This window comes from Zerene cesonia, chromosome 15 (assembly GCF_012273895.1).
Source record: "Zerene cesonia ecotype Mississippi chromosome 15, Zerene_cesonia_1.1, whole genome shotgun sequence".
Classification (NCBI taxonomy): Eukaryota; Metazoa; Arthropoda; class Insecta; order Lepidoptera; family Pieridae; genus Zerene; species Zerene cesonia.
In genome coordinates, this window is record NC_052116.1 from 5,932,640 (window position 1) to 5,955,371 (window position 22,732).

Consider the following 22,732-nt stretch of genomic DNA (forward strand, 5'->3'; position numbering starts at 1 on the left):
CCAGAACATTCTTCGTCGTCAAGTGAAGAAGAAAAAGTCACCAAGTCAAAATCGAAGAAAGATGACAAAAATGGTTGATGTGTTGGATTATTAATTACAACAGATTGCGCCTTCTCAAAATAAAATGTTATTTATGTCTTCCCGAATAGATAGAAAATATATTGTTAATTTGCTAAAAATAATATTATTTCATTATTATCATTAATGTAAGTAATTAACTGTAAATTCTAATTTACTCAAGCATAATTTTGTTTCAAATACATAAACAACGCCATCTATCGGCGAATAGCTTTTAAATAATCATTTAAAGCTACTTACTACTACTTTTGCTACTTTTGATAGCTTAGAACAATTTTTGTAACATCGTAAGTTATTTCACTTTTTCGTTTTGCTCAGTTTTATTGAGTACATTTAAAATAAAATCATGATATCTTTTATAGCTTTGCATATAAATGTATACGAGTTCGATTAGGGCAGCGTAGGATCAGCGTCAACAAGTTATGCATGTAATGAGTTGCTGTAAACAAGCATCTAACTTCACATATTTCTTGCATCGTTTCATTGAACCCCGCGTTTCACAGAGCCCCGCCTGACTTTACACATCATATATAATAAATAAACAATCTTGATTAAAGAATGTGTCTTTTTAATTAATCCAACTTGAAAAACACGCTCTGCAAGAAAAAAAAATATAAATTCTCATGGATGAAAATGGTTGGTGGGTAAAATTAAATTCTTGCTAAATATCAATACATTTTATATTTAAATTCTAGAACAATTCATCATATTGGTTTATAAAAGCATCACATTGGACTAAGTTTTATTGAATGTTGCGGCGCCAGCACCGCCCTGACTATTCGAAAATTCTTCAATATATTAGTAATCTATTTATCTTTATTTTAACTGCTTTATGCCAACACTGGAATAGTGTTAAATGTAAGAAATATATTCAAATATTATACAATGTTATATTTTTGGCACAAACTTCTTTGAACAAAGTCAAATAACATAATATGGAGACAGCATTAATGTTTAATTAAAATTTTTATTAATATAACAGTGTTGACGAACAGATAAAATTTCATAAAAGATAATTTTTAACATTTATAATAAATTCGTATTTGAACATCGACAAATATCACAAGATCTATATAATATTATACTCGTAGTAACAGTAGTAAATGTTTCAGTCGTCTATTATAATTTGTACAATAAATTTATTTATTTTGTCAATTACATTAAAACAGTACTTAACCACGAAATCAGCTGCTAAGCAAATATTGAAAATAATGCATAGCTCTTAGTTTGCTATTGAACGATATTACATGTTAGATATTAAAGAAAATTTAATTCTGGTATACATTATTATCATTATCCTACCATAACACGTGATTAAGTACATTGTATAAAAAGTTTAAAATTACTGAATAGTTACATAGAAAAAGCCGATTGTATAATAGCAGTACACATATTTGTACGTTATATCTTTAAAAGCAAATTTCTTTAAATAAATGATTATATAAATATAGTTTTGATTCACTACGAGATACATAAACACTAGTACAATTACTTATAGTCCGTCTAAACATGACGAATGACAAACGATGTTGATCATTAGCCCTGTGTTGACGCACTGTAACGAGAAGCCCTAAAAGCCTAATGGTATACTTGCCTTAAATTTTTCTATTAAGTATATAGGAATTTTGAATAAGTCACGGTCACACCGACTGGTAAAAAGGAAGCAATTATATAATTATTAAACTATATTTTGGAAGAAGTTTCTATCCTTAGTTTGACTGACGATAGAACAATATAAATTCTAGAACTAGAAGCCTTAACCTAAAACACAGGGTTGAAATTTAAAAACAGTATAATTATTTTTGAAACAATCATATCATATGTAAATTTCGATACACCCTATGTCTAATTTCACTAATTAATCGTTAATAAATACTTGGTCTACAGTACAACCCTGTTCTGTTTTACTGATACCTCGTGTAGGTGATTTGTACATTAACATAGAAAATACTATTACTAATAATACATATAAGAAGCCACATTAAATTTTAATATAAATATTTTAATTAACAGATACATGATATATGAATAACACATCTATCTCCACTGTCTCTAGTTTTCTTTTATAAACAAATGAAACGTATTGATCCAAAGATATATATTTTTTTAAATGTTACCCACATACTGTTCAGTCGTAAGAGCTAAGGAAGTCACTCTCGGAACAGAAAAGTATTATAATTCGTGTGTTTAAATTAATTAGAAATAATACTGTTGTGACATTTTATTTACGTATTAGCGGCAATGCTACAACGCAGAGAATGTTGGCAACCATCCATCTTGGAACATCTCGATAGAACTGTTCTTGTCATTTAAAGTACGCAAAATTTTAATATTTCCGGCTTCGGAATTTTTCAAAACTTTTTAAAATTTTCTGTTTAATTTTATAGATGAATGTGAATTTATACGTTAAGGTATATTTATGTACTATAATGTATGCTTTTCTAAATGTTTGACTAAAAGTACAATAAAATTTGTATCATAAATAATTGAATAAATGAAAGTCAATGTATCTAATGTCATGACAGTTCATCGAACGTGTCTTCGAGTTTATTTAGTAATGAATCCTAGCCGTCCTTTAACTGACATTAAATTTTCTATTTCTTTTGTTCAAACAACAAGCAATTATTTCCAGAATACTTCATGAACAAAAATGACACGGTATAAAAGTAATTTTCTGAACGATTTGTTTTCTTTTTGTATAACTGATACATTTCTAATAAAGAATAGAATTATTTTGCGCTATTTACGTATCTGTAGTCATTGATACCTTAAGCCATAAGATATGGGTGTTGCCATTAAGAATTAAAAGAAATTATTGATTCAAACTAAAAGTTACATCATTTTTCTCCATGGTAATGTATGATTGATATTAGAAAATTTTCATATATATATAGAAACTATTAAAAAATCTATAACACTGCAATACATACAATATTTCAAATAGCTTTGACACGCAAAATCAGATGATTGCGTGTAGGTACATATATGATGTTATACGTTTTTCATTCCTCAAAATTAACAATAACAATTTATTTGGTTCAATTCAAATTAATAGATATGTTATTTCATATGTATTTCATACATGAACAATTTTACTTTTTCTTACATACACAGAGAAGATAGAGTGGCTAGTTATTTTAAAGTATAAAGATTTCACTATTAAGCTTTTTTTCTATATTAGTAAATTATTAAATTTTTCATGCATTTTAATATATATATAAGAAAAAACGATACGAATGTACAAATACACGTACACACGCGCGCGTATTGAGTACGCAGTACGCTATTGGTCGCACGAGAAGGTGACGCGCGCGCGCGGTCAGGCGGGCTCCGGTGACGTCACCAGGATCGGGATCACCGACTCCATCTGATGCTCGCTTGGTGACCTGGAATAATCGACACTCTCATTAGTTAAAAGCATATAATATTTCGGGTACTAACTCCTCCATATGTTCAGTTTAGCTTCTTTCTTTCAAAACGACAAATAATGTATGAAAATTTATTGATGCAAATTGTGCAAATTAGCTATCAGAGAGAGATTCTCTGGAAGTATTGAAACCGGTTGTAATTGGTACCGTGCTACTGAGGCTGGGTATGGCAAACTTAGTAAATAAATTTCAATTCTATTCTTATTTGTGTTGCGATATCTATATTATCTTCTTAATAATTTAAATCATAGAAAATAATACACATTAATATTCAAACCGGAAAAATAACACGACTCGTACTATAATAACACAATTTATAAATTGCCCTTACTTTTTGATTTTATTGTGTTCCGCTCTATGATCATGGCCGTTCGCCATATGGCCGATGCCGTTCGGCGCGAGACCGTGCATCCTCTTCATGCTCGCGTGGCTGTGGCTCCTGTGCATATGTCCGTCTCGCTCTGTCTTATCTATCGCGATAGCCGAGTTGATCTTCGGGAGAGCTTCGTGGCCGTTCTCGACCGCCAAGTGCGTGTGACTGGAGTTCTTCTTCTCGTTGACGTGCTGCACGAAGTTGTTCTGCGCCATTAGCCTGTTCTCTCTCGCGCGCGCTTCAGGTATCTTTATCTCTATGTGCTCGTCCAGGGACATGGAATCGACTGAGCTCATGTCTAATGTATCGTTAGAGAAAGACTTTGGAATGGTGCCGAGCATGCGATCTGGAAGTTTTAAAGAATTATTGGTATATATACCAAAAAACCTAGGCCTGGCTGGGCTGGGGTAGGCATGGAAAAAAATCTATATTTAATTGTTAGGGAGATGTTTAGAATCTACTTTAATGATTATGAGAAGAAAGAAAAACATTAGTTCCTATAACAAAAATGTTAACTATATCTATTATGTATTTTATTGATGGGTTTGTAACAGATAGAATGTTGTAGTCTACGTGATATGCTTTATGTATGCCCTTCGAGAGTCTAATCATCAAATTTCCATATTCACTCATGAGTAATCATCTTACTTCCCTGTCCGCATTTTTGTACTTTGCTTGTTCTTTTTTTTTTAACAAATCAAGATATACTTAAAAAAACACACATTTATCGTACACGATAAACATAAATTGCTTATGAATTATCTTTAAACGATTCAGAAGGAAAACCTACAACAAAAAGAAACTCTTCAGATTGTGGGAAGATAAGTATTACGTAAAGGCTATTTAAAGCACTGATTGCGCAGAAGTTAAAAGGTATATAAAACGAGGATAATGGAGTGCTTATAAGTTAATATGTATACATAAATACCTAATTTCTGGGAAGTGGAGACGGTGGCTCGGAGCTCGTCGAGTTGTTTCGCGGAACAGAGAGGCGTGTCCACTTCGTATGTGTTGTTAAAACGTGTGTAGTCCACCTGGAAACGTGCAATGATTTATTAGCTGATGCAATTATTCTATTGTAATCGGTCTATACTTTATAGTCTATACATTTTTCCTTCTATACAAACTTAGAAGTGAAATGGAAATAGTATTTCAAATAGAGCATATCGTATTTTCATTTATAATATCTATAGCATTCTACATTATTTCAAGTTTCTTTTATGATATTGTGGAAGGATATCAATACAGGGGACAATATAGGGGACATTGAGTTATTGAGCACTCCATGCCATACAATTGTAACTTATATGAACGATTATTGAAACTAATGCTTTGAATTTTTGTTGAGTAACTTTTTCAAATAAGTACATTTTAACATACCTCATATTCTCCAGTATCTTTTCGGAAAGATACCATAGTTTCAAATCGGTGTCCCCACAGAATCTCTGACGGTAAAAAGCTACTTCTCGCTTGAGTCGTCATACCGGTTGACTCAATCACACCCTCTGAAAAGTATTTCAATTCAAAATTAATGAAAAAAAAAGAGTTTTTGACAATTTAAATATATGCCTTCGCTGGCACATAAGTTAATTTGGCTACCATACAATTTTATCAATATTGCTCAATTACGTTCGTTGTAGAAATAAACTATAAACTCATGAATAATCCAACGACATTTATGATGTAAAGTTTAGGGCAAACGACCAAATCACTGTCAAGGAAGTGCCAAGATACAAGAACTGAGAAGTATGTTTAGACTGGAGATAGCGTATGTACATCTACTACAAACAAGTTCAGTTTTATGAAGATTTTAAGTGTAAAAATATGAGTAAGTAACATGTTTACGAGAGTTCTTAGTAGTCTTATACTTTGCAAATTGCAATTACCCATTTTCTCTATAATAAATACGTTATTAAAAAGGATTCTTACCAAGCATAACAACAATCTCAAATCTCTCCCTTAACATATCTGAGGCAGAAAGGTTGTAAAGCGGCGACTTCTCATTAATTTTATGGACAATAGTCATGGGCCAAATGAACATCAGTCTGTCTTCTTCTCCATCAGCTCCCACCTTCAGCTCTTGTTGGTAAAATGGCAATAACTCTCCCTCTCTGGTGATCTATTGATTAATGATGTAATCCATTAAAAAACAGTTTTAATTGTGTGACCATTTTATCCATAATTAAAGATGTATATTAAACACGGAAGAAGCATGTAAGCGTTATTATTCACCCAATGGCTAGCCAAAATCCAGGCCATAAGTAGCATACAAAAAGCACAACAAATGTGAGTTAATATAGCATGTTTGCTAACTTGTTACCTTATATATAAAAATGCATTCAACGTGCATGTTGAAAAAATGATTTTCATTCACATGAAGGTAAATTGCGAATAAAAGCGTGTTATGAGAGTTTTACAACGATAAAGCATGTTATTGATGCATTTAAATGGTTGCGGGGAAATCCTTAGACGGGTCTAATAAGTATAATTACAGTTTGAAAACCACCAAAAAAATTATGCAACAATCAACATCAAAAATAATTATGAACTAACAGTAGTACAACCTTTTTTCTAATAATCTGAGCTCGAACGTGCGCTTCCAAGATGTGCGATTTTCTGATGTCGCCAACTCGAAACAGAAGGCAAAATTCGCCGTCTCTCAGACAAATAACCGCGTTCCTCGAGAACAGCAGAGTTGTATTACGTTTTTTGGCCCGAGCCAGCTTCGCGAATATTAGACCCACCTATGGACAAGAGAAAGTGGTTTTGAAATTCGATATCAAAAACAATTGACCTTAAATTCGAACGATTGGTATTACATATCCACCGAATATGAATTCAAACGACCACTTTCTTTTATAAAAGGAGTTGTTTAGTCAACTCGGGTTAATGAAGGTTCGTAAGCGTGCTGACTGAAATCCCCAATCACTAACCAGTATCCGCTTTGTCGAAAAAATATACCTTGCGGCGAATAATTTGCGCTCTTATATGTGCTTCAACGATATGGGACTTTCTCATGTCTCCGACACGGAACATCAGGCACAGTTGGCCCTCACGTAAGCAAATGACAGCGTTTCGGGAGTACAATAATGTTTGGGCACGTTTTTTTGGTCTAGAGAGCTTGGCGAATACGGTTCCAACCTAAAATTAGACGAGACGTTCAGATTAACGAATAGGCAATTCGTATTTTCAGTGCGAAATACTGGACAACATTCTCGGTCTGTTGGCCCACACCATATAATTAAAATGTCATTAGTTTTTGAACGGATTTCTAAGTCTTCTTTTTAATTTGATTATTAAGGCATCGTACATCGACCTAATTGAGTACAAGCTTAGAAAATGAAGAGGCAATTTAATGATAGGTAAAATTCTACGCGGTTTCTTAATATAAGTTATAATTTTTAAGAGAGCATCTGGATCACAGATTGGTACGCTTATAATTTTGGAATACTGCCAAGTTTATTTTGATATGAAATTATCTTATTGGCTTCGAAGCAGGAAGGTTTTTTAAGAAAACGTGTATCATAAGTAATCGTTTCTACTATATTGATGCGTAATACTTAAGAAAATAAGACTCTATTCATAACAATGTTGGTAAAAGTATTCTTAACAACATTTTCTTATACTACTGGCTCATTAAGAATTTTATGAGTTGTAATTCAATTGAAATATTAATAAATCTTGTAAAAGGGGACACAAAAGTTTTTTTTAGCTTTAGCTGCCACAATATGTATATTCTTTGTAAACTGTCTATTTTTCAACTTTAACTGGATGTTAATGAAAACAAACCATAAAACTTACCATGAATGCTTGAATGAAAACGCCGACAATACTTTGAAGGCACATTACGAAAATCGCTTCAGGGCATTCTTCATTTGTCGTTCTTGAGCCATAACCGATGGTGTGTTGAGTTTCAACAGAGAAGAGGAAACAACCAGTGAAGGAATTTACATTATTGAGGCATGGGACTAGTGGTTCACTGGAATTTGTAGGGGGGTTCAGATCGCCGTGTGTGAAGATAATGAGCCACCAGATTAGAGCGAATAAGAGCCAGGAAAGGATGAAGGAGAGAGCGAACACGAGTAACGTCCAACGCCACTGCGCGTCCACGAGGGTCGTGAAGATGTCCTGAAGGTATCGGCGCCTGCGCTTAGCCACGTTCCATTGGACCACATTGCAGTCTCCGTGCTTGAAAATAACTCGCTTTCGCACACGTCTCGCTGCGTATCGGGCTTGGCGATATCTGTGATAATGGAAATAACATTTTACTAACCTACATCGTCAATGTAGATCAACTTATTAAGACATAATATAGATGAAAGAGCAATGTCATACCTATTTCTTTACCCAGAGAAATGATTTATTGAAATTAATTACATCATACAATTGTTTTTATAAATAAAACATTATATACTTGACATTTTTGTGATTCTCCGTACTAATGGATAAATATTGAAGGGTCGACATTAACGACCGATTAATAAAGTCACGCTAATTTATCATTTCAAGTGTTCATTTTATTTATGCAATTAACTTGTTTATCCTTATGATTTATCACAAACATAACAAAAATACTGACGTAATTGATAACTAGGAATAATTATGTATTTTGTAATATATCAGCAATTATTTTATCAATTCTGAATACTTTTGTTTTTATGCCTTTTTTCAGTTTGTCTTCAATATTTTGAATATGCAACAAAGTCATAGAACATACACACATTGTTGGAAATTAGATGGGTTTTCGAAGGTTGTCAGTTTTTACGATCATTTAATACAAGAATGGTAGTGCACCATTTTCAACTGAATCAGGTCGCGTTGTTTATGGCTTCGTACTACATTCAAAAGGAATTCAAATGATGGTACGTTTATTTAATAAAACGTATGAATAACAGTTTTAATAATTACGCATTATGTTCAGACTAAAATCGTATAAAAACCGATTTTTTATAAAAGAAAGAAATGTGAATTAGTAAATTTGTTGTATTTTATTTTGTCTTCACATACCAAACCCAGGAAAGTTAATTGCAGTTCATATCAAGCTAAGTCATCAATCAATCATCAAGATACATTCAAAAGAACCGACTAAATTTGTTTGTAAAATAAAAACAACCGTAAAGCTTACTAACAAACCGATTGTTCATTTACTTCTTAAAATGATTCTTAGTCGAAAAATATAATTTATAATTTTAGATAAGTAACGATAAACAAAAACGCACCTCAAAAGGTGGAACATATGTTCACTTTTAACGTTACTACGTAATTAATACTTGTGCACAAAAAAACTAATGTTTACGTACGTGTAAGGTTTGAATATTATTTTCGTAGTGTTTAAATGCTGTAATCCAGTTAGAGGTATGTTATTGTAATCTGCAAAGAGCAGGTTATCTATATAGCCTGATGGCATTGTACTATCGCCAAATTGATTGAAAGCCCTAAAGCACTCTGCCGGATCCAAATCCTGCTACATTTTATCAATTTTATTATCAAATAGATAAGAATTGAGAGCTTTAATCAATCTATTAATATTGAGATATGTCCATAAGTGCTTATATTGAATGTAAACATTTGGATGTCTCATATTATATACTTGTGTATATACTATATTAGGTGTGCCGCGCGGTTTCTCCGTTTCAGTGGCAAACGCAAGTAATTCTATAAGCTCATGTTTTATTCTACTATAACTACCATGTATCATTAAGGTTCAACTAAACTTTGAAACCATCCACACAAAGTATACATCCTCCCATAGGAAGTAGTAATTATTAGATGATGTGTACGTATTGCATTTAGATGATGGATCATGTAAATAAAACAACAATAAAATATGAATCACACTGTTTTGTGTGCACATTTTGGAAAGCATACGATTGGAAATACGCATTGTTTTGAAAATTTGTTTAGTATTTGAACGTTTTGTATGAGTTGTGTATTTTATTTTGAATTGTTGCTATAAGTAAGTTATTTCTTTACACGAAGAGTTATTGATCGATCATAGTAATATCATAAGTAACTGTAGTAGGTATATCTTCTTAATAAAGCGGTTAGACAATTAAAACAAGATTCTATATAAGTAGTTATCTATGTCAATAAATAGATTTTTGTTATATAGAGGTTGTTTTATCACTATTGTAACGGTGCAGCAGTCACTTTATTTAATCGTTAATAGTATGTCATATTTTGTTATCTATCTATCCAAAAAATAACATTCCTATATTATTTTCTTTAGCTGTTACAATAATAACGCTTCCTATAAATAGGATTACAAATAATACAAGAGGTAATCCCGAAATTGATTTTTCAAAACATAACAATTAAGACGTAATAACCAATATCCTCCGCCTACAACAGCATACAAATAATACATATATCTTTCTTCGACTTACAATTTATAAATCGCGTTTAATCAAATAAATATGTGTTTGGTTCATTCACAACAGACTTGATGTTGAGCGAATGATTTATTTTGTTTGCATGAATGCTACTCATCACATTTGATTGGTTTATTTATACGAGATCAGAACCGACCGTCATAAAACAAATTACTGATTTGAGACGAGTGTTATGTTTAAATCAAATTTGCGATAAAAAAATATTCTGTTTGATAAGGTGTAAATACCTACTTTGGAAAAATTATATCGAATAATTAAGACTGAAAATTGAATAATGTTACATGTATACACTACTTACACACAACACATTCAAGCATAAATTTAGATTAGATATTATTACACATTAAGTACAGTCATAATTTAAAGAGAAAATATTAATTTGTATAATTTCTTAATCTAAACCTCAAAAGCTGCTTAATTAATTTATGATTGGTTAGTTATTGGTTAGTTATATAAAATTTGAAAAAGTTTCACTTTGGGTTATCGACTCACTATCGAATAGTTTAAAAATAATAATTATTTAGAAGAAGCTTAATCACACTAGACTAGTCTTTATTAGATACGCAAAGGTATGTTAACGACTGCCTCAAAACGATTCGATTATAACTTAAAAGGTATTTTTATGTACTTACTTATTTACAAGTATGTGATCTTATCTTTTAATAAATGTTACTTGAACGGTTAATAATAGAATGATTAACCTGTTCCATCTTTTCTTCAATTTCATTAATGTTTTCTAATGTCATGTTTTCCTGATCATATATTTCGTGAACATATTCAATATAGGATAAAAAGCTACTAGTGATTGCGATAATAATTGCATATATAGTTGAAATATCGGTTTCTAACTGTGTAAGATGGAACTGGTATTTAATTGAAAACTTCCAGACGCGGGGCGTGGCTTGGAATGCAAAATCCATTTATTAAATGCCTATTAAGTCTGAAATCAATGTGTAGGTAATATTTTCATACTAGAACTACTATTAGCAGATGTATACTATGTTTGCTTCATATGTGTCTGAACAGAGTATCTTGGTGTGCTGTTTTCTCACTAGTAGACAACACAATGGCTACTTACTTTTTTAATTCCTCCTTCCAAGCTGATTCTGAAGAATTGATAGGTTTACCAGTCATAAGAAACATAGATACTTGGCTTATGCATCGCTTAAGTCCCGACATTCTACCAAACATCAAATCACTCAAAATCCGCAACAATTGTTATTAAACTACGCTAAGCGATAATTTGTCTTTGTTCTAAATGTGTTTCTCACAGAAAAGTTTTTAGAATATCGTTCTGGAATTCAATCACCTAAAATTACAAAAGTGTCTCCGCTCTGTCTTTTAATAGCACATTTATTAAGAATTCACTAAAAACTTCCTTTATGTCGAACAACAATACGACAAACTTTCGTAACACCCAGATCATCTTGATAAAGACACTTATGAGGTTGACATGAACGTTGACACGTCTTGGAAAAATGCAGCTGAATTTTCCACTAGACCTGATTGTAAAGAGAATTGATTCAATACTGAAACGGTCGGATGTTTAATGAAACAGATGGGAAGACGTTCACAAACAAACACTATACAGGCGTCCCGTGCCAACGTTGCCAGTGGCGCCGCGACGCGTCTTAACGTCGCCTCATCTATTTTTTGAGTAAAATATACTTCTCTATACTATATTAAAGTATCACCTTTAAAAGCTTAATTTACGAGCGATTTGATAAATATTTTGACGTCGGAAAACAGTAAACGAGTTCAAACACCTGGACTCTGGGGATCTCATGCAATACGCATGAGTAAGTTTAATCAAAGAAATGTATTTTTATGACGGTCGAAAAAGATAAAGTCCATTACACGGATGACGCAAAACTTTAGCGTGTAATGCATTTAATCATTAATCGTATCAAATGTGATTTAAATCTGTGTATCTATTAAAATAACTTCTCTTAGTTTAGCATAGTTTCTAAAAATAACAATTAATGACTCAGCTAGTGATATATCTACATTTCTACCTAGAGGCTTCTTTTTGTTACAGACAATAAATCAAATCATGTATAAAAACTTACTTTTTGATTATGGCTGTGTTATTTCTTTTAATAACATCTATCACAAATAAGGAGCATGTTCTTATATTTAGTATTATTTTATTTCTCATTTATGTAGTAGGTATTTATGTAGAGTGATTGTAAATTTATTTGAAGAATGTTTAATGGTAGAGCTATTACTTAAATTTTGAATGCAAATGATTAATGGATTTAAGATTTTTATTAATTAATTTCTTTTTATTCATAAATGTACGTTATTTAAAGCAGACAATGTTTAATAATATTTATTTGATTTAACTAGGTCTATAATATAAAAAAAAGGATACAAGTTTTCACAACTCATCCGATAAAGTTACACACCATTTTCCATAACAAACTCATTGTTATTACATGTTATTACATTTTTAACATCACATCAAAAACTTGTTATCTGGTACCCGACTTTAGTCTATGTATTACTATATCTATTTATTGTATGTCTGTTCTATTCCAAAAATATACCAGTCACTATGTTATGACTCATTGTAAGATTTACGGAACAGTTCGTTGAATTAATAATAATCGATTCGGTTCTGATGACGTAGTTTCCTTATAATAAGAAAGGTTTTTACGTTGAAACCGTAATACACGATGAGGATATTCTGATTATAGGTGTGATTAAATCAATGGCTGTAACGATAACTGCACCACACATATAAATTATGTGTGATTTGTTAAAGTAATGATTTTAAAGATTTATCTTTGAAGTCATGATGATACTACGTGTAGCGAGTAGTGAACTTCGTTCTCATGAAGCTGTTGCCAAATTGTATTAATTCAGCGGCACGACAAAAATATCTACGTATCTATAAATAATGTATACAGTATCACCGCCGACGTTTTTCAGCCTTCCGTAATATGAAACATATAGGTTACATAGATTTGGCTACTCAATACTAGGTGGCTCTGGTTTCATTTTCTCGAACATAAATTGAAGACAATTCTATCATGAAAACAATTAGCCTCGCATTCACTTATAGTTAAATACTAATCTAATAAGATTTTATGTAATGATTCTGTATAATAGTCCAGAGTTCAAGGAGAATTACTCATCAATGTTATCTACGTAGTTAATAGTTTTGCGTTAAATTTTTTGTGTCCTTAGGATTTTCTCAGAAGTGCTTTTTTGTTTTAAAAAACACTACCGTTATTTTGCGAAAATGATAGATATTATATACATAATCGGTTTTCCAGAAGTCAATATTTGAAATACTACGAGTTATTACATTAGAAAAACTAATAAGTTTACCTCATTTCGGCGGATGATTCACTTGAATATCATAATACCTATACATCTAAAAATAATGATTTCACTTTAATTCTTTCTTCTTCTAACTTCATTAATTTAATACTTGGAAACGTATATATATTTCTATATAACTTTATGTTGCAATGTTAATAATTGATGGCATAATATAACGTTAAACAGCTGTATTTAATTTTAAAATATTCAATGGCTCTTCTTAGAATGTCCGTACAGCCGGCGCCACTCTGAATATTTTACTTTAGCTTAAATGTTTCATATTTATGGGATTTTCCCTTTCGAAATCTCCCAGTAGTTTTAATATTATATTCATTTTTATTAACTACTACTATATTTAAACAATATTCCAAAATGTACATATTTTAAACGTTCCAACAAAATTTCCTGTTGCCCCTGTTATACATAAATTAAATACATTTTGTGAAAATGTTATTAATATCTACATACAATAGATTGCAATATAGAGATACATTAATATTTTACTAGCTGTGCCGCATTATTTCACCCGATAACCCACGGGCAAAAGCTTATGTGTTATTCTGTTACATATGCTACATCACGGAGAAGTATTATCAAAATCCGTTCAGTATTTATCGCGTGAAAGAGTAACGAACATACCTATATATGGGTACAATCATTTCTCACAAACTGAAGTATTTATAATATTAGTAGGAAAGGATACGTTTTTAACTATAATACCTATACCTACTTTACGTTATCTTAAACGCTTCAATCGGACAAAACCAAAAGCAACAAAGGGCAGTATGATGTAATTAACACTTGAATAAATATACCAAAGGTCCGTGACCATGAATCAACCTTACATAATAGTTATTCTTAACCGGTTTGGTGCTATGAACTCAACAGATAAAATAATTCACATTGATAATAAGCCATTGATAAAAGATTTATATTTGGCCACCCACAGGACGGACGTATTTAAATATTTTTCACGTGAATTCATTATTTCAATATGTTAGACATTGGCACTTTAAATATAGGTGTGGTTGTCATTTTTTGAGATTAATGTAATGTACATATTAAAATAGGCTATCGACTTGACTATTTTTTTGAAAAATTAAAGGATAAATAAAATATAAATCATGACATGAGTTGAATCGATCTTAATTAAAAATACATTTATAATTATTATTATATTCCTTGGTAATGCATAAAAGTTATGTAGATATATAGTTATATAATATTTATATGTTTTTAAATTTAAATTACAAACATATTTTAATATGAAACAAATGCGGTTGAGCTATGTATAGGTATCTAGGACCAGTATGTAAATGAAGTTAAGTTTCTAAACATTTGTATGACCTATGCACTCTGTTTACTTAGAGAGTGTACCTAAACTTTAAAACTTATTTACGTTGATTTAGTTAAATTAATAATGAACATTCCAAATATAATCATTTTAACCCACACACATTGCACCTTGCACCTTGAATACGTATAAACTTGAGTTTCATAAAAATAAATAGTTACAAGGGAATTTTCCAATTCAGAGTAAAAAAATCAATTTGTTTCGCATAGAATTACATAAAGCGTATCTAATAACATTTACAAGGCTAAAACAATGTCTGAGTAATTCGGTAAATTAGAAAAGCACCACGTGAATGTATATTTTTTTTATAGACATTCATAAAACAGTCGTTTTTAGTGCAATCATTCATCGGTAACTTCAAAACCGCTGTTATCTAATCGTATTTAATATTATTAATGCAAAAGTAAGTGGATGTCTATCAGCTTTTCCCTCACACCTTAATCGTTAAGCCGATTTGGATGAAATTATGTACGAAGATAGCTTGAGACCCGAGAAACGAACTTGGATAGTTTTAACGAAAACTCCGGGACTGCGTAGCTATCCTAGCGTAGCGTCCTATACTTTAATCACTGTTTTTCATAATTTAATAACATTTTTTTAAGTATCACCAGAGACGCATCCTTCGTAAATTAAATGAAAAGTATATAATATAACATAAATGAACCTCAACAGTTAACCTAACGGTGTTGCCAAGCCTAAACACAAAACAGTTATAGCTCAAATATTCACATTGTACTTTTTCATTTCTCGCATAAAGACGGTTTTTGAATCAAACTTAAAAACGTGCATTGCATGGGTACATTATTAATACGTCCCTGGTGATAAGGTATGTAAGGAAACGGGACATACCACAATTGCAAATGTTCGAGTTATAGCGACACGTGATAAAACCACATACGTTAATATCATATTGTTTACTGGAGGAAGTGAGCGGCCTCGCAACGTTCTTGGTAGAGACGTGAACAGAATTTGAACTGCTTATTAAAAAATTCGCATATACTCAACGCTTTCTGTGAGTGGAGCCAATATTTGCAGATTTCTCCGCATTAACACGTGAAAGTTCCGTTAACTTTGGATATCTTCACTAATGGACTTTATACACTAATACAACCATACTATTTATGAAATCCATCCTGCGTAAATATGTCTTGAAAATTATAACGGATTCAAGAGTGTGGTATCATCTAGCGTTTCCAGTCTTATACGTATCTGTAGACAAACAATTCTGACACACATCCCAAAATAACAACGTATAGTTAACGTTCGCTTGCCAATATTTTAGATGAAATCATTGAATTATAAGCTTATTTTACATATCTTCAATAGGACCTTATCGTTCTTCCTCTAAGAAGCATTGATTTCATGCAGATTTATTTTATGACATTTTACGAGTATATTTAATATGTAAAGAGGGACCGGAAAAATGCAATAAATTAACCCTGAGTGCAGATTGAAAGGCTGCAAACGCGTGATTTCATTGCCAAAGAAGCATTGTTTTGGTGGCGTCTACAGCGGCGACAGGTTTCCTGTTGATCATTACCTGCAGCTAAAAAGGAGGACATCCGTTTCCTCCGTCATCATTTACATATACCTAGAAAGTCGGTATTAGCCTAGACGTTTCACAGACGGAAGAACCTAATATGTTACGAGCGAAGCAATTGGTGTTGCTAAATTATCTAAGTTGATTGCGAATGAAATCTAATTGGACCCTTATTAGAAAGAACAGTTAACCCAGATGTTATTATAGCTTATAATTAAAGCGCTTGGTCGATAAGTTAGCAATAAACCATGGCGACCGCATTGAAGCCATGCGGGCGCCATTGCTCTTGACCTTTATATCTCTTTAAATGAGAATTCTTAAATGATATTGTGAAGCACGCGTTGGCACTCGTGAAGGATTTTCAGACTTGTTCTGTATGCCAACGTTAATTATTAAAATTATGTATATAATGCATATTGTATGATTCTATCTATCTGTACGAGCTAGTTATATCAAATTTTCATCATTCACACCAGTCAGTATATTGATACAATAATTAATTAATTAGTATAATTAGTGATTCTAGTTATAATTAAGATAATATCGCCTATCTATCATAATTACCTATTAGTATCTACTACTTAAATTGGGTTATATCGACGACAATTGCGAGAAAATGTTTAATTTACTTACTTAAGAAGAAGGTTTAGGGCACTCTCATTTCTGGTAGTGGGTACATCCTTAACACTGGAAGGTTCGCTGCGAACACCGCGAAGGGACAGCCTAAGCTGCCGCGGGATGGTGCTGAGGAGGCCGCTGCTGTTCCTGCGCTGGTTGAGGCTCTTAGAGCGCGTCAGCTTGTTGGACTCGACGTCCATGCGCGGCGGAGACGCGTCCCCGGCGCTCGGGGACATCGTCCCGTTCGACGCGTTCGTCGTTATAATTGTAGGGACAGCAGCCTTCACATCACCCAACAGTTTCTCCCACGGCGATTCACCGTCCTCCTCAGAAATCGTCTCGAAACTCCTCGGGCCGACGGACGATGACGTTTTATCGGACATATTGAAGATTTGAATGGACAAAGGATTAAGAAACGGAACGTAGCAAAACAGACACCCGCACCACTTGGTCACTTCGGATTTTTAGTTTCTTGACAACACTTCACTCTTATCATAATATCCATTTGTAAATCATAATGTTTGGGGTAAAAATGTTGACACTGAAACAACAGAAAAATTATATTAGAATATGTAATGATAATCTGAATCAGGAATTTGTATATAAATATTGATATGGTGTATTATATATAATATTCCCTTTTATGAGTATAGTACGTAAAAGTTTATAACTTTAATTTCGCATTCTAAACATTATATAAATTTAAACTTAAATTAATTACAGCAATAATATCTCTTAGGAAACGCATCGTAAAGTCTATTGAAAGTGCCTTTCTAATATATTCACTTAGCTCATCATTATCTACCTAACTTAGTAAAACGCCACTATGACGTCACTCATTAAATTTACAAAGTGCACAAAAATCTTGCATAGTATATGTAATAATCAATGAGATTTATGAAGTTTTCGTTCTTGTAACACTCATAACAATTGCAGAAGTCCGCCTGCTTTTTATCAAAGTTGTTTAGTAATGAAAAATTGATGTAGGTACTTAAAGAAAATTTGATGGCGATAGGTGACTGAATCAAGACACCTTGAAAATATTTTATCTATAGCATTGTTGTATTGCTTGCTATTTACCACGGTAATGAGCAATTTAACATAAACAAAGCGATGTAGAGGAAGCATTTATATAGTCGTTTACTTGTAACTCTGTAGTATATATTTTAATTTAAAAGTACAGTTAGTAAAAAGTTTAATGGCTGATAAATAGTTATTAAGTAAGTATATGTAGTTACTTTACGCTACATCGTTAAAACATAGATATAAAACCTATGCTGAAATTATAACTGTCAAATTAAAAATACGGTTAATTATAATAATTAATAAATAAGAAGTATTTATATTATACAAACTAGTTCCAAGTTAATATAACCTCCATAATAGTGTGTGTTTCATTTTCAAAAGTCCACAAGATTTTCGCATTTGCATTAAAAATATATGACAAAACGACACGTGTAAATATGTGTAATCTGAAATAATGATTACATTCACAATTATTGCATAGAACACGTGACTACTAGTACAGTTAATATTGCACAATATAAATTACGTAATTATATTCTATAATTATACTCCGAACTGAAACTTGCCACAAATATGCTGAAGCGCATAGCAACAACAGACCGACGGTAATTCGTGAGCAAAGGAATCACAACAAATATTTTATGGTTATTTTCTTAAAATCAACAAAGTATATATTAAAATTTATTTAATTTTATTAATTTGTTTTAAGGAAACACAATTATTTTAATAGATTAATAAATGTACAACATCTTTTGTATCCGTGTCAATTTTCGAAACAACAAGGAAAACGGTGAAGAGAAATATTGAAGTTGTCATCGGTTATTCTACGAGCTGCTTTTATTCCATTTGAAGTTGATCATTTGCTCGTTGTTCGTTCGTATTCTATATTTTAGCATCGGCTTGCATCTGCCAAGTGTTCCGTTCATAAAATGTGGGTCAATGCTCAGCTAATATGATCAAATTTAATTTCAAATACGAAATGTTTCAATGTTTTTGTACTAAGCGGTTTACAGTTAGTTGTCGTTTCAAGTTACAAAAAAATCTTCAAATATAGGTATGAACCGAACGGTAAACTGGTAGGTTTTGTTCTAAATAAAAATACTACAGAATCATATTACAAGCGGTAACGACTGAGCATTTTGTGATTGGTAATAAAGGATAATATTTCTAACATAAATTAGATGGATCTAACACATACATAAGCGAGTAACAATTTAAGGTAAATAAGAGGGACGAAGTTTTTGCTACAACCAAGGCTATTTGGGAACAGTTAAATAGAATTTTTATCGATAGTACTTGATATATTTTTTATATTCAATTTAACAATGATTCGGCGGCCGACCAAGTCGATAACCTCATATTGGCTTTGTGTAAGGGAGTGATTCGTTTATTTTCCAAATCTACTTCATTTTCTCAAATGGTATATTTGCTCTGATGTGTTTTAATAATAAACATATACGCCTTCTTATGAAAGTATACGAACAACAAAAATATATTTTTAACACGAAGCCGGTGTTTATTAGTGTTTGTTGTAATATAATTTATAACGATCATCAACATTTTTGCTTCCTCCATAAAAAAAAATAAGCGCCACGGCGGCGAGTTAGTAATTATTTAGAACAACGTAAGTAGGCTTCTATTCGTGTCTAGTCGGCGCCAGAAACAATGCTGTTTAATTTTATGCCGCATTTGCAGGCATTTCGTTGCAGTAAACAAGCAGGGAACTCGAGGTCGACGGGTAAACTCGGTGATTGGAGTCCACGTTAATTCCAATTTGCTAACATTGATGGAATTAATAGCAAGTACCTATGATATAATGCGCTCATGACGGAAATATTTATTTTGAATGCTCGATCACACAAAAGCATAATAATAAAATAATAATTACCATATAAATACTGGTAGTAATTAAAAGGCGGGTTAATGTACGTATATTTCTCTCCTTCTAGTTTAATTTAATTTTCATGGAAACGGATAGCAAAGTGTGTGTAGTTTATAACATTTAGAATATTTAAAGATTAGCGTCAAGTACATTAACTCCACTTATACACTATAACGCTACGACCGGTTCGATACCTCATCGTCAGGTAGTTAAAACTATTGATGAGTGCTCATTAATCATAAATTTCAAACAAAACAAAGTATAACTTGTATATTGTTTCATTTATTTTAAGACGTAACGAAGTATATAACCACTTTAAATAATATGCAATGAGAGGCCGTAATACTTATGTTATGTTTGTATGTATAACATGTTTTTGAAAAAGCCAATAAGATTGTTTTGATTGGTTATGAATAATTGTCATAATTATCGATGGAAGCAAGAAAAGAAATGTAAAAATAAATAACATACAAAGAGATAATCCTATCTCTTAAAGTATTAGATAAAGTTATCAAAATCATAATATGAAGTGGCTAAAAGTCAATCAGTTAACGAGTGGATGCATTTCCTGATAGTATGCAGGATCCTCGATAACGTAGCTTATAACAATATAATACTGTATTGCGTCGTTGGAATGATATCCAATTTGATGAAAAGATAATTCTTTTCTACAAACGTTCCCTTCAGTTTCTAAAATGGGACAAAATCACTACAATTTCTTATCAAAGACATAAAGAATCATGAAAAAAGTACATTCGAATAGAGAATTTGCTTCGTTTTTCGAGACGTAAGTCAAAATAGTGAGAAACCAATGTCTGAAAGTATCTCACTGATAATACAAAACTATTGAAGAGAATATTGTTCAATATAGTTTATCCGTGTTTATTAAATTGCGTTTAAACTACATCCTTTGATATGAGGATGTAATTATCTATTATTATTGCATTAACATAGCTATCAGTCTGTGAGATCCAGACTCATGTGGACTTCATCGTGCGCACCAAACAATATGATTTAGTTAAACAAGCAATTCTAGAAACCACTTGATTTTATCAGAATCGCTCATAATTAATGCTCTTATTAGATTACTTATTGCACATTTAACGGCGTTTCCGAGTAATCCACAATACCATTACACTTATTTAATGTTATGTGCTGCATAATTTTTATCAACCGCCTTTATGCGGTCAATACTTTATAACTGAAAGGATAAAGTTTTATGATTGTTACACTTTACACGTGCAAAAACTTCCCTTTGTTTATGAAAGTCTCACGTGGTGGCAAACTATATTAACACTAATAATAACTTTACCCGCCATTGTTACGTGCGGTCAACGACATTTATTTCGCACTTAATAATTGTCAAATTCTATATCTAATAAAAGGTTTCCATTATAAACGAGCACAAAAACTTTGCATTTGGCACACAGACACTTATAACGGAGTTTCTTACGTGCTCTTTTTTTGACGTTTGATTCAAAATTCGAATGATAACATCCAATTGACAATATTTACAATTCACAAAATAGGTAGGCTACGTGATGCTGATAAAATTTTATGTTTATTGTTTAAATTGCTTTATTAACCGTTATGGAAAAAAACGAGATTTAATCGAGGTTTAAAGATAATCAATCTAGATCTAGGTAATGAGGAAGGTCACAATTTTACTTTGAAGTTTCTACCGTACACAGATAATAATAAGCCAATAGAAAATTTTAAAGATACTTCCCACTGGAAGCAATTATGATACTTTTGCAGACGAAAAATCTTATCAATATGAGCTATAAAAAGAAATTAGTGTAGTACGTTATAAATAAAATTAGTTGACATTCTAACCGAATTCACAGCTTCCGGGGCTAAAATGTGGAATGATTTCATAAAGGCACCAGTACGTTGGCCCGTCGTTCATTCACCACTGCTTCAAGATAAATAATCATGACAAAGTGAACACAAACCAGTCTTATTGGAAAATATATTCATTGGTAGTATCAGAAACATGCACATTAGTGAAAGCAGTTGATTCAACAACAGGTTACGCTGAAAACCATTATTTTCAAGTTTGTAAATTGCAGCGTAAATTTCTTAACCTTTGGACGATTCTCAAGGTATTTACTTTTTCGTTGCGACTCGTTCAAGGAACTTCACAGAATTTTCACGATTCGATGCCAATGTAGCGAACCTGATGTCATTTTTGTTTCTTGGAATTAAATATTAATAACGCGAAGTCAAATTTATGGGCGTAAAGAAGAAAAATGGAAATGTGTCGATACAAACAATTCAGTTAATTCAACAAAATATACAAAAGGAACAGAATTTTATGCAATGGCGCAATTATTTTGTATGATGTCATTGCATACTACGTGGTTTCTTATAGTCCATTCAAAATAAATAAAATGAAGTGAATAAACAGTCTTGAATGATAACTGCATTTTTTAAAATTTGTTTTAAAATTTTATTGTTTTATGGATGTTTTATTTGCTGGTCGAGACCACGATATTCAAGTTTTAGATTGACCTGTACGGTCACTGTACACGTACACTGTACAGACCAAGACTAGTATAAGTAAGAATGAAAACCTTCGAGAGGTTTTTCGCCCACCCAAAAATGTGTTGTAATATTTTTTAAATACCTTCAAACGAGCTATCTTTTTACATTAACCGTTTTAGAAAATTATTCAATGTTCAAGATCCTATCCTACTAATATTATAAAT

General features: G+C 31.8%; 1 protein-coding gene across 6 annotated transcripts in view; it reads right to left on the reverse strand.

The window, feature by feature from the left end:
* Positions 1-740: 740 nt before the first annotated feature.
* The window catches only part of LOC119832212 (ATP-sensitive inward rectifier potassium channel 12), a 28,079-nt gene continuing 6,087 nt past the window's right edge, over positions 741-22,732 (reverse strand). The window contains exons 2-10 of one of the 6 annotated variants that reach the window (XM_038355840.1): positions 17,129-17,654; positions 7,681-8,122; positions 6,841-7,020; positions 6,444-6,623; positions 5,809-5,998; positions 5,260-5,384; positions 4,808-4,913; positions 3,838-4,225; positions 741-3,464 (exon numbers count right to left, since the gene is read on the reverse strand). In XM_038355840.1, the coding sequence (XP_038211768.1) occupies positions 3,398-3,464; positions 3,838-4,225; positions 4,808-4,913; positions 5,260-5,384; positions 5,809-5,998; positions 6,444-6,623; positions 6,841-7,020; positions 7,681-8,122; positions 17,129-17,496 (2,046 nt within the window). In that variant the 5' untranslated portion in view covers positions 17,497-17,654 and the 3' untranslated portion in view covers positions 741-3,397. Of the gene's footprint in view, positions 3,465-3,833; positions 4,226-4,807; positions 4,914-5,259; positions 5,385-5,808; positions 5,999-6,443; positions 6,624-6,840; positions 7,021-7,680; positions 8,123-11,349; positions 11,829-17,128; positions 17,655-22,732 lie in introns of those variants that run through there. The other 5 variants (XM_038355843.1, XM_038355841.1, XM_038355842.1 and 2 more) reach the window with 5 other exon arrangements.